General features: G+C 35.2%; 1 protein-coding gene across 1 annotated transcript; it reads left to right on the top strand.

The window, feature by feature from the left end:
* Positions 6,942–8,708, top strand: LOC109727040 (pathogenesis-related protein 1-like). The gene is made up of 2 exons (XM_020256900.1): positions 6,942–7,228; positions 8,115–8,708. Exons 1-2 carry the CDS (start codon positions 7,042–7,044, stop codon positions 8,408–8,410), a joined length of 483 nt encoding a protein of 160 aa, XP_020112489.1. The 5' UTR covers positions 6,942–7,041; the 3' UTR covers positions 8,411–8,708.

Raw genomic sequence — 16,322 nt, forward strand, 5'->3', positions numbered from 1 at the left:
ATGGATATGTCATGTATCCAAAAATTCTATGTGTTAAGGATTGCATGAAAAATCATTTACTAGGTCCTATAGCAAGATAGGAGACATAGAGAGAGTTCATCCATTTCGGTGAAGTCAGGTCCACCGGATAACCTCCGAAACCTCGTTCGTTCCTCCGACAAAGTTGTCCCCCAAACTTCTCATGCCCTAAGAAAAATTTTTATGGGATTACAAGCTTCTAAAAATCTTACCACGAAATTCATCAAAAATCAAGCATAAATTAGGTGAAAATTACCTTAATCCAAGAAAAATTTTGTGCAAACCCAAATCAACACAATAGATCTTCAAATCCAACCTACAAGAATGTTCTACACGCATCAATTCCATCTAAAATGCTTCAAAAGAAAAAGCTCCAAAACAAACCCTAGTTTCTGCAAAACTATGTTTTCCACCAAATTTCTTGCAAATCTCCCAGACAGAGAGTACAAGACGGTAACTAACCTCAAACTAAGCTCTAAACCAAGCCAAGAAATTCTAGGGTTGAAGTTTGATCCTTCAACAAGCTCTTCCTTATAATCCCGAGCTCCCCTCCAAAGCCTAGGTGCTTGCATCCAAAGAGGAGAGGAAGAAAAAGAGATCAAACCCTAGGATTAAAGGGTTAGGAGAAGAAATTCAAGAGTAAAGGAAAGAGACGCTCACCTTTCTCCTCTCCTTTGCCTCAGCCCAAAGAGGACAATGAGAGGGTTGAAGGGATATATTACATGATGTAACAATATCCCCTAAGGCCCCTTAAAAATTAGAAATTGTAAAACTACACGAAACTGCCTATGCAGCATTGAGTATCGATACACAACTGGGGTACCGGTACTCAGCAGTTCCGGTATTAGGGACCCAGTCCCGCGAAACTCGAACATTGAAAATTTTGGTTTTCCATTGCGTTCCGATACCAGACCAATGCAGTGCCGGTACTCAGCTCAGTACTAGTACATAAGGCCGAATTCCGTAAAACCCGAGAGCTGCCCAACTCGGCTCTTTACAGAGTTCCGATACCTCAATCTAGTACCGGTACTCAACACCAAAAGCTGAGATTTCATAAAATTTGGTGTCGAAGTTCGTTCTCATGCTAGAAAGCTTCAAAAATAGTCCAACACGCTCGAAACAACCACCAAAACCGCCAGGATAGCCTAAAGACTATTCTTACATTAGAACCTTGCAATTTGCTAAGGTTCAGTGTGCTACACTCTTCCCTCCTTAAAAGGAGTTTCGTCCGCGAAACTAGAAGTCAAGTACTTCCCAAATCCATCTGAAAGAGATAGGGATAACGCTCTTACAGCTCTCTAGCTCCCATGTAGCCTTGCGCTGGCCAGGTTGCTCCAAAGCACCTTCGTACAGGGAAACTCACAATTCCGAAGTTTCGCACATCGCAAGACAAAATCCTCATTAGTTGCTTCTTGAACCGAAATCCTCAAGCTTAAAGTTCCACTTCTCGTCAATGCTTATCCGTATAACTCTTCCGTTGATTTCACATGGAAATTAATTGATCACGAGGGGTTTAATTTCAACTTCTCATTGTTCCAAGTATCTCAGGATCTAGAATTAGCTTTTTATTCTCATCGCTCCTATGAAGGGGGGAAAAATCTACATTTCCTTTTTCAAGGAGGCTTCAAACAGTGCCATCCACCTTGGAAATCCAAAATGTATACTCAAAGCACATCTTCCAAAATTCAAGTAGTGCGCTTGAGTGGCGGTCACTTACAGGTAAAGAATGATGCACAAATCCAATAGCATACTAAGACTCTCCCATGGAGATCCTCCAAAACCATGAAACCAAACACCTCATGAAGTTGCACAACTTCACCAAATTGTACCTGCGTGAGTTCTCCTCGATCAAGTAGGGTTAATAGGATTGAAATGCGCTGACTTAGCCAACCTATTCACAATCATCCAAATAACATCATGTCTAGCTTGAGAGTGAGACAATCCAATCTCAAAATCCATGTTAATTCCCTCCTATATCCAAATGGGAATGTTCAGTTTTCCAACTTGCTCATTGGAAGTTGGTGCTCGGTCTTCACTTGTTGCAACATCAAGCATGATACCACAATTCTTCACTATGTTCTTCATTCCAGCTATTGGGGTGGCAACTTCAAGTCTCCTTAGCTTATAATGCCACCCGAAGGCATAACGTAAGAGCACAAGAAATTCCATAGAGAATATCTTCTTTATTCTGTTATCCAACGATACAATTTATCGGTTCATAAATCGAAACATAATCTGCCTATCCATGAGAAATTTATTGTCCGCTCCATTCTCGATCTTGGATTGAATAGGAGTGGGTCGCACCATCAATGCCATTAACTTCATTGCTAATTCCATTCACCTTGTCTCCTCAAGTAAAACTGGTTTAGTAATGTCCAACTCATTAAGTTCTCTACCGGTTTACCACTAAGGGTTTCCATTGCCACTTGGCTTATCAGATGGTAAAGAAGGGTCTAGTCATAATTTATAAGTAGATCTTTATATCTTTGCTGCCTCAAACTTAATCATTCAATTAAGGAGAGGTATGACCAATCTCTTCCGACTTTAAGTCATGGTCAAAACATCGCTACATGCTATAGAACTCGCCCCCAGAGTAGACAAGTCAAATTTAGGGTAGTTGTCAACCATACCATCAGTTCCAAGAAACTTTTCTCACACATATCATTCCAAACTATCTTAGTTCCTTCATGTGTGAGTCAAGTGAGGGGAGTAGATAATTTAGCAAATCCCTTCCAGAGTCTATATTCACTCAAAATGAGAATGCTTGAACCTCGGTCACATCAGTCGATTTAGGCCAACTATTAATTGTTTTTGTCCTCTTAGGGTTTATTGTAATAATCTCCTCGGGCACCACAAGTCAATGACTCCCACTCCTTGAACCAATCCGCAGTTCTTCAACTTGGCAAAGAACTTTTTCACTTAGAGTTCTTGCAACATTTGCTTAGCGATCTTCATGGTCTTCGTCACTTTGAGAGTACTCAAAAGTCGTCGATGAACAATACAACAAATTCATCCAGAAAGGCTTGGAATAACTATTCATCAAGTCCTTAAATCTGGTAGAGCATCAATAAACTCGAATGACATCATGATAAGTTTGTAATGTCCATACCGAGCACGAGGAGCCATTCGCGGTACAACCTCTAACTCAATCTCAAGTCGGTAATACCCAGATTGCAAATCAATCCTCAAATATACCAAGAATCCTCGGAGCTGATCAAATTGATCATCGATTCTCAGCAACGGGTACATATGCTTGATCGTAATCTTGTTGAGTTCACGATAGCCGACAGTCGAAATGACCTATCCATCCTCAAGACAAAAGAAATCGATGATCAATGAGGCAAAACACTAGGCATGATAAAGGCTATTAGTCCTACAGTCGAGTCGTTAATTCTCACGACTCTGTCGAGAACGCATCCATAACTCCTCATCAATAAGATATCCTCCATGTTGAGGGTTCTCATCCATACCAGAGTTGTTGGCCAAGAAGGCCACAAGTCCACTCTATCGACCACTTGGCTCGGGTGGCAAAACAATCATCGCAAATAGTGAAATTTACACCCTCAGAACGCACTATTTCGTGCCCAAATCAACTATATACCTTATAATCTAAACAGAGCTAATCCATTTGTTGGCATACAGAAGTATTCCCAAGTCTTGCAGGCAGCAAGAAAAGGATTTTTCAATGCCAAGCAACTAGGCGAACAGCCGACCAAGGAACACAGGCAATGCAATCATAACAAGTAAAGCTCTAACTCTAGTATCAATACTTAGAATAATACCTGCGACAATCTCCTTTGTCACTAAGTCATCTTCCGCCTGATCTACAGGCATGCATCCACTAGGCGCCTTCCGTGATGACATCGGTCCCAACACTACTGACATCAAATTTCCAAAACACTCAGATTGAAAATGGCCCGCCTGGCCACAAGAAAAGTATCTGCTCCATGCTGAAGACACTATGGAGGCACATGTGGACCTCCCCAAGTCACACACTGTAGTGGCTATCAACGATTAGATGTCCTTCTCCCCGATGAAAATCTATTTTCCCGAGATCGATTTTTCGAATGCCTTGATGGTCCGCTTACACTCAGCTTGCCACTCTTGGTGGCTTCCTTCGCCATCCCAACAGTCTCCATGCCTTCCTCCACAAATAAAGTGCGATCTATAGTCTCATAAAATTTCTTGAAGTCGGTTGCCTGTCAAATCAACAAGTCCTCTGGCCGCTTGATTTCCTCGTCCTACGGGCGCAAAGCCTCGATTTGGAATAACGCTACAAACGACTGTGGCACTACCACGCCAACAAAAACTAGCTGCTCTCCCAACTCTCGGACCTCACCAAATCCGGGGGATGCAGACTTTCCCCACTCGGCCTCGATCACCGCAGGGCACGTTGTCGTCATCCCAAACCACAACAAACATAACGGGCATAGGTTAAAACAACCCACGCCAATGCATCCCCACTCATAATCACAAATCCTCAATCATGCGAAAGTAGCAAAGTGAACTCCTACTATTCTCCGATGTCACGTTGTCAACTGCCAACGTGACCCTCCAAGGACAAAAAAGTTGTTCATTTCAATCCAACTCCAACACTTTTAGAGTTAAAGACATGACCCAATTATGTTACTTTTGCCAATAAGTCACAAAAGATTTCGTCTCTCACGCTTCTAATCCTTATCATCCTACCGGTACTACAACAAAATTAGGTTATAGGGACACATGTTTAGGACACTTTTGTATAAGTGCCTCATTTATGCCAAAACTTTTAAAAAAATCTACTAATACCAAAATATAAAGCCCAATCCAACAAAAAATAAAAAATTTCTCTACTCAACCCATCCCACCCAGCCCATTCGGCTCAATTACAAACAGAAAAGTAAAAAAAAAAAGAAAAATTGATTAGCATCTCCCTTTCTCCCCTCACTCAATATTCCACTGAAATTCTAGACGAAGAGCCCTTTCCTCTCCTCCTCCTCCGCTACCGCAGCCAACAAGGTAGAGTTCCGGCAGTTGCTAAATGCTTAAATAGGTGTTGATAAATTAGCATCACTCTTTTAGGTTTACCGTCACTCTTTAACTGTCACTATATACCTAGCGACCCCACATATAGTAAAACTTTTTAAAAGTATCGGTAATTTAGTCAATAGCACTTTTTTTGACCTGTACCGACATTTAAAAGTGTCGCTATACACCGTTTTTGTTGTGGGCCTGAGGTTTGCTAGGTCCCCTAAGACTAAACCTTAGGCTCTGATACCAATACAGTGTATTTAATTTTACTCTCTGAGAAGTGGATGTATCTTGGATGTTGGATGATCAGAATTGTATTTTGGAACTTGTTTGTACAATGGGCTTTTTTATTTATATATGTTTCAGTTTTAGCAGCTCTATACTTCTTGTTGTAGCTCTTATCTGTTTGTAGGTATAGCTATCGCTTCGTATACACGAAAAATTTCTATGTATACGGCAGGTCTGTTGGCGTGCCCTGGGGAATGTTGTAATCCGGGGCGTGACATAAGCTTAAATCTCTGACTGGCTGCAACGTCAAGAAGAATCTGCGTGGTTCGACTAAAACTAAAACTAAAACTAAAACTATAGCAACTACTGTTACAGATTTTATGTTGGCATATTTTGTGACGTGAGTTAGAGTCTTGAAGGCTTTAAAAAGAAAAGATAAAGTTTGAAGACTCAAATACTCAAAATATGTTTCCACGATACTCAATAAGTTTTTACAATATTAGTGATGATTTATAATCATATATATGTGTTTGGAAGACATTATAATTTGTATAAATTGATAAACTTACAAAATTATAGTTTTTCGTGTTTCAAAATCCGAATCTTGTTGGAGGGTCCGAGCTCCAAAAGCCTCCCTGGCTGTTTCGCGACATACAAAGGCGAATGCGATGTAAAGACCAAAAGTTGATTGAACAAAGCAGTTGACGTCTAATTTCAACAAACCAAGACAAACAACAATCTGACAAGTTTCGGTTCGAAAAGATAATACCTTTTCTTATCTTAAGTTTTAATTTATTTTGATTTTATGTAGTGCTTTAATTGGTTTTTATTGCATACCTCTTTTGATCATTGCATTACATTTTTTTAGTGCTTTGGTTGTTACGATTTTTAGATTTTTGTTTATTGTTTTCAAAGTACATTGATGATTGCAATATTGAATTGTGCTTTGAATATCAACACGGTCATTTTAATTCATTCTAGGTTACTTTTGTATTAATGATCGATTTTACTTTATTTTCATTATTCATGAAGATAATTTATTAATAAAATTCTTAAAATTTATATTCATCAAATTTAATTAATTATGTGTGATTTTTAGGCACTTAATCTATATCGGTTGTGTATATTGAATTTGATGAATAGGCATTTGTTAATAGAATAAAAATTATTAAATTTTCTTTCAAATAAGAAATTACATATTTGAGAGAGAATTAAAATAAAAAATAAATAAATAAATAAATAAATAAATAAAAGGGAAAAACACTCCAATGGTATAAAAGATGTGTAAAGAGTTATATCTAGAGGAAGTAAAAAAATTACCACCAAATATAAAAAATAGCTGTCATTCCGGTTGTCCGATATGTATGTGAAATTACCGTATAAAACTTAAATACATAATCAATATATGGGAGGTTGAAAAAATGTTTATATATATAATATATAATAAAAAAATTATTTGATGGTTTTAAGACGGAATATTGAAAATATACTCAATATGTTAATGTCATCGAAATGGTAGTTACAACGTAGTCAACATGTTAGCCAAGGGGACCGTCCAAATGAAGAAAAAAAAATGTAAACACTTCCACACCCTTTAGACCCACCTACCATCATTTGTCTATTACACGTACCCACCTACCAAGTTTACAATCCACTATAACTAACATCGATATAAACCCCTCCTCACTTCACTAAAATCTCATCCCTTCATACACACGCTAACTACAAACTCACAAAAGAGTATAGTTTCATATATATACTAGAGAATTAGCTGAGGAAGCAACAATGAGTTCTCCTGCAAGCTGGAACTTTGAGATCGAGTCCCCGGTCGCGGTGCCGCGCCTGTTCCGTGCCGCGCTCCTCGACTGGCACAACCTCGCCCCGAAGTTCGCCCCGGAGATCGTCGTGAGCGCCACCGTGATCGAAGGCAACGGCGGCGGCGGAAGCGTGAGGCAGTTCAACTTCTCCTCAGGTACTCACATACAAGAGCTTGCTAAGAACATTGCTGGAGTTATGTACATACAGCTAGCCACTTACATGTTCATGTTTCAAAGCTTATAGATAACGAGATAGGAACAATAACAATAGTAATAATAGACCAACCGTCCCTAGAGCAAGTGGCAAAGGGCTTGGTGATTGGTACCCGAGACTCAAGTTCGAATTCTAGTTGATTCACATTTTCAGCTAAGTTTATTTCTAAATAAAATAAACAAAGCAAGTAGCGTGCTACCTATATCTCAAAAAAAAAAAAAAAAAAAAAAAAAAAAAACAATAGTAATAATAGTAGTGATGATATTTTGGAGTGATAATATATATTACAGTACTTAAGTTTATCATCGTAAACAGATCAAGATTAATGAATCTGATCACTTCCGGACAAAGCTCTGATATTAGTAACTTACAACTCTTAATATCATCATTCTCCCACATATTATTAAAATAAAATATTTCTATTTTAGTGGACTGTTTTTAGATTCAGACGAATTAATTAACGGGTAATAGCTCGATCACGTGCTTCATTAATTAGTACTTTTTTATTGTACCAAATATATGCGTAGACAAAGTACTCTAATTATATTTAGCATACACAGATCATATACAATAAATCTGATCAATTTTAGCGATAGTTATAGCGGCTAAATTCAATATACATGCCTTTTTTTTAGTACTATGCTAATAAATATCACCCCCTTATGTTTTCGTTCGTCTAATTAATGAGTGATTATCTTACGGTTTGGATTAGATGGTTACTTAATTATACTTTTAATTATTTTAGATTAGATTAATGAATGATACAGATATAATTATATATATAGTACTAATATTATTAGTAACACATGATTATTATTGTTTTGTAGCAATGCCCTTCACCTACACGAAGGAGCGCTTGGACTACGTAGACCACGACAAGTACGAGTCCAAGCAAACTCTGATTGAAGGCGGCGGCATCGGCGTCAAGCTCGAGTCCGCATCGTCCCACATCAAGTTCGAGCCAGCGAGCAACGGCGGCTGCGTCTGCAAGGTCGTCGCGACCTACAAGCTCCTCCCAGGCGCTGCCGTCGACGATGAGATCGCCAAGGCCAAGGACTCCATCACCAAGATCATCAAAACTGCTGAGTCCTATCTCCTCGCCAACCCGGATGCTTATGTGTAATGTGTCTAAGATTTCCTGCAGCTGCTGCAACTAGTACTACTATTTGAGGTGTGTGGACATTGTTACAGTAAAATAAGTTGGAATTAATAAATGTGTTAAGGAGATTGTGTGTGTGTGTGTGTGTGTGTGTGTGTGTGAGAGAGAGAGAGAGAGAGAGAGAGAGAGAGAGAGAGAGAGAGAGAGGAGTACGTATGAGTGTTTTGGGGCTTGTTTTGTGCCCTACCGGGAAAAGCTTTGTATTGGTTCTTTGTGTGATGAGTATTAATGAAGTTATTTAAAATATAGGGGCAATTGCTTATATATTTCTGAAAAATTTTCGACTTTTTGATTTATTGCTTCTATAAGCTAATATTGAAAATACTTTTTTTTACGTTCCAATCTATTTCAAAGATAAAATATATTAATGAACTCTGTTATCTGTATGAAATTACTATTTTGCCTTTTCAAATATATCTTTCCATCATTACCGACTTTTCTTACTCGCCCTTAAGTTAGGGTATAAAAAGTATTTTGCTTTTTGGTCTTTTCAAATATACCCTTCTACCATCACCAACATTTTTATTTGCCCTTAAGTTAAGGGCAAAAGTGATATTTTAATTTTTTTTAACTATGGTAGATATTTAACTTACGTTTAATACTATTTTGCCCTTTCAAATATACCCTTCTATCGTCACCTAATTTTCTTATTTGCCCTTAATATAAGGGCAATCGAAGTATTTGTTTCAAATATACCCTTCTACCATCACCACTTTTTTTATGTGCCCTTAAGTTAAAGATAAAAGTGGTATTTTGATTTTTTTTAACTCTGGTACACATTTAACCCACGATTAACCCAAGATAACTTAACGGGTGTTAACTGCGAGAGTATTTTTGAATAACAGAGGAACATAATTCAACTGTAATAATTGGTTGTTATGCAATAATCCAAATAATGAAATTGGCTCTATATAACTAGATATGCAATTGTCCAGCAATTGCATGCAACCAAGCAACACATAAGATTTCGGATCCGATTTTGCATGCAAGTGAGCTTCTTTCCAGAATCGGTATCCCAGATCCGATTTTGGTGCTGGTAGATACGGACTTTACGATGTAGGCCTGGATAGACGGTAGCTGAAAAGATAACAATTCAAGTGGAATAGATTTCCTTGTCGCCAACTAGCAAGGCTTTTGCTTGTGCGTTTCGGATTTTGCCGAAGTTATTCATGATGCGCTATCAATTGAAATTGAAACAGTATTGAAAGCAGTCAAATTCCTTATGAATGCCTTCACAGGTGAATGAATGCAGGTATTCTCGGACTCAGCATCGTTGATTAAAGCGATCCACTTTAGATCTGACAATCCGAATCGCTCACTTGGGATGCTAAAACAAAGCTCAAAGTACTTTAGTTCTCCGTTGACGAATGTAACGCCTTTTCCTTTGAATGAAATTCTCACTCCAGTGAAAACGCTAAGCAACCTGATCTTTTAGCTAATTGGGGTCTACTTAACAAAAAATGCACTGTATAGTCCTCTTTTGAGGATTTTTTTTTTTCCAACTGTGCAACATCTTATTCTGTTCAAATAAATTAAATTTCGCTCTCAGGTGATTTCCCTCGAAATAAAAATTAAAAAAAAAAGAGGTACCAATAGAATTTAAATGGAGAATATTCCATGAGCAAAAACATAAGAATTTTTAGCCAATTTGGGCTTTTGATGCATCACAAAAGGAGAGTGTAAATGTTTTCGGAGTCGAGCCCAGTCCAAATTGATCAAATTGGAGGGCTCTGAAATATTTATAATTAGGTAAGTAATTTTTTTAGAAAAAATTAATACCTCTATTGACTATTAGCTGTTAACTCTTAAGATTTTATTTACTAAAAAATAATCAAAATTAAAAAGTAAAGTGGGCGTAAATAAGGAGGAAATAAAGTTAATTGAGAACATTTCAAAATATAGCCTAGAGGTGAACAGAGAGTATTACTTGTAGTTGGCGCAAATGTACTGAAACGTTCTCGTCGGAACCAAATCAGATCACAGATGTAGATCAGAATTACCAAAGTATTTAGCTCTCACACTTTCAGCTGGTATTCAGCTCTGATATTAATTGTAACGACTTGCCTCGCTAACAATAATAACTCGTTGGGCCAAATCACCGGCCCAAATGCTTAAGCTCAGTCCGATAGCAATAACAACTCATTGGGCCAAACGACCGGCCCAAATGCTTAAACTTAATTATTATTACTAGCATTTAGGTCTCGTATATTCTAGTCGGAATCATTTTCTTCATCCGATGTGGAACTATTGGGATATTATATGTACGTCACCACGTGCACTACTCTTAAAATTGCCGTCACAGAAGTCTAAAAATCAAAATCTAATTCAAAGGATTTTATTCTATGATATTCATAAGGACTGATTATAAAATGTTGTATAATTTGGACATCATGTTGTCATAAATGGAACAATTTTTATTATTACCCTATTTATTTTTTATATTACTTGATGTTTTCTTAGTAATAGGTTCTCAAATTTTGTGCTTTTTAAGATGGCAATTTTATTTGTACTCCTAAATAGTTCCAAAAATTTTGTAATATCATTCCAAAATTTTAACTCTTTATTCATGAGAAATAAAATGTTGTGATGTGTGCTGATTTTTAACTCTTTATTTACTATACAAACAGTTCTTTTATAGAATATTGTTAGAATTCTTTTGGGCAAAATGTGCACAAATCATCTGAACTTTTAATTTTCATAAATAGGCATCTGAATTTGTAATTTTGACAATTATATTTCCTAAACTTTATTAACTGATTCAATCGGCCTCTCTTCTCAAATCGAGTTATTATTTTTATAATTATTTCGATCGTACTTATTGCATATTGCTTTGTAAAGATTTAAAACATAAACAACATTTTTGTAGTATTCTAGTATATAAAAAAATGATAAAAATTAAAGTTTGATTAGACCTATTTTTCACTCATCATGCTTAATAAAAAAATTAGAGTGGAATATATATATATATATATATAGACAGGGCTGCTGTGCTCTCAGGAGCACGGAGGCCTCTGTGCTTCTGAGCCGTTTTCGATGATGGAATTTTCGAATCGACGATCGGCTCCGTTAAACTTGATCTAGCGCATTTGAAGTTTTNGGAGAGATGTGAGGTTGAGATGATGGTGGTAGGTGGTGGTAGGTGAAATAGTGTTTAATCCAAGGGTCATTAATAATCAAAAAGTAGATCCAATGGCTTAAAACCTAATAGCACCATAATGGTGATACTTGTAAAAGTATCATAGCTCAACTATATATATATATATATATAGCAGGGCTGCTGTGCTCTCAGGAGTACGGAGGTCTCTGTGCTCCTGAGCCGTTTTCGATGATGGAATTTTCGAATCGACGATCCGCTCCGTTAAACTTGATCTAGCGCATTTGAAGTTTTTAAAAAATAGATATATATATAGAGCAGGGTTGCTGTGCTCTCAGGAGTACGGAGGCCTCCGTGCTCCTGAGCCGTTTTCGATGATGGAATTTTCGAATCGACGATCAGCTCCGTTAAACTTGATCTAGCGTATTTGAAGTTTCCATAAAATAATTTTTGTGATTTTTCGATATCATTTACCTAGCAATCGAAAAGATTCAAAATCAATAATTTTTAACGGCTGAAAATAAAAATCCTATAAAATGTGGTGATATAGTACTAAAATTTTCGATCAGAAATATTGATATTGTTGTATATAGTATAAAGAATTTTGTATCAAAATTTCATCTGATTTGAATACTTCTACACCGTTAAACTTGAAAACGGCAGATATCAACCATTAAAAATTATGGATTTTGAATCCTTTCGATCACTAGGTAAATGATATCAAAAAATTACAAAAATTATTTTTTAAAAAATTCAAATGCGCTAGATCAAGTCTAACGGAGCGGATCGTCGATTTGAAAATTCCATCATCGAAAACGGCTCAGGAGCACGGAGGCCTCCGTGCTCCTGAGAGTACAGCAGCCCTACTCTATATATATATATATATATATATATATATATATATAGAATTAGGCTACTATACTATCTATAGTACTGGAGCTCCGGTACTATAGTCTTGTTTTCGATCTTAGGGTGTTTAAATTAATGATCCACATCGTTAAATATGATCTAGGGTATGTGAAGTTTTTAAAAATAAAATTTTAGTTTTTTTCGACATCGTTTACTTAGTAAATAAATTATGTCAAAATGGATGGTGGAAATTGAAAAAGATCAAGAATGTTAACCTTAATCTAGATAGTTTAAAGTATTTTCTATCAAAATTTGAAGAAATTTAGATTCTTCTACACCGTTAAACTCCAAACTCGCCATAGTAACCATTGAAAATTGACAATTTTGAAATGGTTTGATCATAAAGTAAACTATATCGAAAAAAATATAAAATTTTATTTTTAAAAACTTTAAATACCCTAGATCAGTTTTAACGGTGCGGATCGTTGATTTGAACACCCTAAAATCGAAAACGGGACTATAGTACCGGAGCCCCGGTACTATAGATAGTATAGGAGACTAGCTCTCTCTCTCTCTCTCTATATATATATATATAGTATAGGAGACTAGCTCTCTCTCTCTCTCTCTATATATATATATATATATATATATATATATGCTAGGGCTACTATACTTTTATGAGAATAGAGCACTTCGTACTCATAAGTTGTTTTCAATGATGGAGCTTCCGAATCGACGATCCACTCCGTTAAATATGATCTAGAGTATTTGAAACTTTTAGAAAATAAATTTCATAATTTTTCGAAATCATAATAAAGTTCATCAAGCGAGTATAAAATAAACGGTCAAAATCGAACGACTTCTTAAAAATGGATGATCGGATCTTTCAATTTAAGATTGGAGTTATTGATCTTTATCTATGTAGTGAATAAAATTTTTTTATAAAAAATTCAACTGATTTCGATTTTTTTACACCGTTAAACTAGCAAATATTCCATACCGGCCGTTAAAATTTGTCAATTTTGTGACCCTTTGATCGTAAGGTAAATGATGTCGAAAAATTATAAAATTTGATTTCTAGATGTTTCAAATGCTCTAGATAACGTTTAATGGTGTGGATCGTCGATTCGGAAGCTTTATCATCGAAAACAACTTATGAGTACGAGGGCGATCATACTCATAAGAGTATAGTAGCCGGACTCTATATATATATATATAGTCCGGCGCTATGGTGCTTGTAAAAGCACCAAGCATTTGGTGCTTATAAATTTTTTACCGTTAGATCTATGCCTTTGATCATTTTCACCTTTTAGATTATACTATTCAACCAACCATCCACCCACTCAACCCTAGGGNGTTGAACGAACTAAGCTATAATACATCTAAAAGTACCGATCCATTGGTGTTTTTAGATTTCTAACTCTTAGATCTACCTCTCAACTGTTAGTAACTCTGAGATCAAATACTATTTCACCTACCACCACTCAACCAAAGTGGGCTACTATCATCCTAGCCTTACAACACCTCCATCCAAGGGATACAAATCTAGAAGCACCAATCCGTTAGTGCTTTTAGAAATATTCTAACTCAATTCGGAGTTGAACTCATGATCTAATATGAACGAAGAGATGTAGAATTAGCTATAACATTATATTATTCAAAAGATCAATCTTTTGAATAATAATCACACCAATGCAAAATTTCGTCTATATAAACATAAAATTAAGGTCCCGTTTGGATCTCGCATTATGTTATTCCATTAATTCAAGAATAACTTATTCTGTATAAATATTTTATAGTATTACTGTAAGTAAAGAGTTTGATTTTTGCTCCTTCAAGACTCTTGTTGTATATAATTTAAAAAGATAGTGTACATTTCACCTATGAGATAATTTATTTTATTCAAAAATATGACGTGAAGGTTGAAATTTGTATCCAATTCTAAATATTTGATCAAAATACTTATCAATCAAACGCACAATTTTTTTAAATAAATTAAAGAAATACACCAAACAAAATATTCATACATACAAATAGAGCCGATATAAATGTTGTGAATACATATGTTCTTCGTGAACGTACCTTGTTTCTCACATGTATGCAACTCTACAAGATTCAAGAATTCATGTATTGCCTTTAAAATTTTTAGATAAAAAGGCCCGATAGTTAGTTCTCGAGGTCTGATTTTCGAAATCTAATTACCTTACATTTTTAGTTAAGTTTTTTTAAAAAAAAATCAAAGAAGGAGAAAAATAGCATGTTCTTAATTTCTTTCTCGCTCTTATTGAACTTCTATACTTTTAAAAATACGAAGTAATTAGTGTTTGTAGGCATTCGATTTTTAGATAAAGATTTGTAAAATTAGGATGATAGTGGTATCCAAGAATCGAGTGAGTGGAATAGAATAATTTAAGGAATGAAAATGGTTAGACGAATAGATCTAATAATGAAAAATTTACAAGTATCAAATACTTAATACTTTTAAAAGTACCACAGCCGAACTTTCTCCTTCTATATATATATATATATATATATATATATATATATGCTTTTTCATATTTGAAATCTCACGGGAATATGTGCACAAAATTCGGTCAAATTAACTGGGCAATTAGTAAATTAACTTAGATGAAAGGTATGTTGAACTATCTGATAAAGTTTAGAGAATATAATTGCTAAAATTGAAAGTCCAAATGCCTATTTGCCAATCTCATGAGATCGAAAAAATCCATCCAAAAAATTAGTTTGAACAAATTATTTTTTTCGGATTAAATCCGTGTCGGATCCGGAAATGTAAATTTGGACAAAGGGATCGACGACTCGGTTTCACAGTGATAATTCCAATAGTGAAGTTTAAATTATATCAAATTATGTTTTTAACTTTCAAATAGTTCGTTTTAAAAAGGATATATGAAATGTATCGATAATTATGACATTTTTATTTAATACATATTTTTAAATTATGTTTGGATGTTTTTTGAAATCGGGTCCAATCGGGTTCGGATCTATGTTGCTCGAAATCCAGATTCCGATAAAATCCGATCATAGGAATATTTGTTACACCTAAGTTGTCCAACCTAGCTAGTTTTGATCCGGATCCAAATTTTTGCCACTCCTACACATAATACTCTTTTAGGAGTACTTCTCCTGCGTTTTCGAAAACACAAAGCTCTTTGTACTTGTAATTTATTTTTGATGATAGAACATCTGATTCGATGATCTGATTTATTAGATATGATCTATACAATTAGAATTATTTAAAAAATAAAATTTTATAATTTTTAGACATTATTTATGAAGTGATCAAAAGATCTTAAAAATGACTATTTAAAGAACTGATGTGGCACGTTTTGTAAGTTCAACGGTGTAGAACAATTCCAAATTAGGTGAAATTTCAATAGAAAATTTTACATGCCATCAAGAGCAAGATTCATACTTTCAATTTAAAATTTAAGTATTTTATCACTTTTTTTAATAGAAATTTTATTTCAACGATTCATTTGAAGACTACTAATTCACCAGGCAATAGAAGTAAAAAAATTATAAAAATTGGTTTCTATATAGTTTCAACGTAGAAAATTATTTCTAACGAAATTGATCGCCAAATCAAATGTCCCATAATCAAAAATCTCTTATTAAGTAAGAAAATCTCTTTGCTTTCGAAGGTATAGGAGCCTAGCTTGATTCTTTAAATGGTGCTTTTTTTTTTAGAGATAAATAATATACTACCTGCTTCATTTATTTTTAATTAATTTTAAATTAATTAATTAATTAATTAATTGGAAATGGGTTGCCATATTTTGTTATATTTTTAATTAATTATTATTATTTTTTTTTAAGAAGAGAGAGTAAGACAGCGACGCATCACCAAATGCAGGAGCGCGAATCTCGTGAAACCGCGGCGGATGGATCGCTGACATTTCATCTCATTTC

Source organism: Ananas comosus, linkage group 22 (genome assembly GCF_001540865.1).
Source record: "Ananas comosus cultivar F153 linkage group 22, ASM154086v1, whole genome shotgun sequence".
NCBI classification, from domain to species: domain Eukaryota; kingdom Viridiplantae; phylum Streptophyta; class Magnoliopsida; order Poales; family Bromeliaceae; genus Ananas; species Ananas comosus.

Bases quoted from the DNA above. Each gene is read 5' to 3' on its own strand.
- LOC109727040 (XM_020256900.1), top strand. From the start codon at position 7,042: ATGAGTTCTCCTGCAAGCTGGAACTTTGAGATCGAGTCCCCGGTCGCG. The intron at 7,229-8,114 runs GTACTCACATAC...ATTGTTTTGTAG, and splicing joins GCAGTTCAACTTCTCCTCAG to CAATGCCCTTCACCTACACG.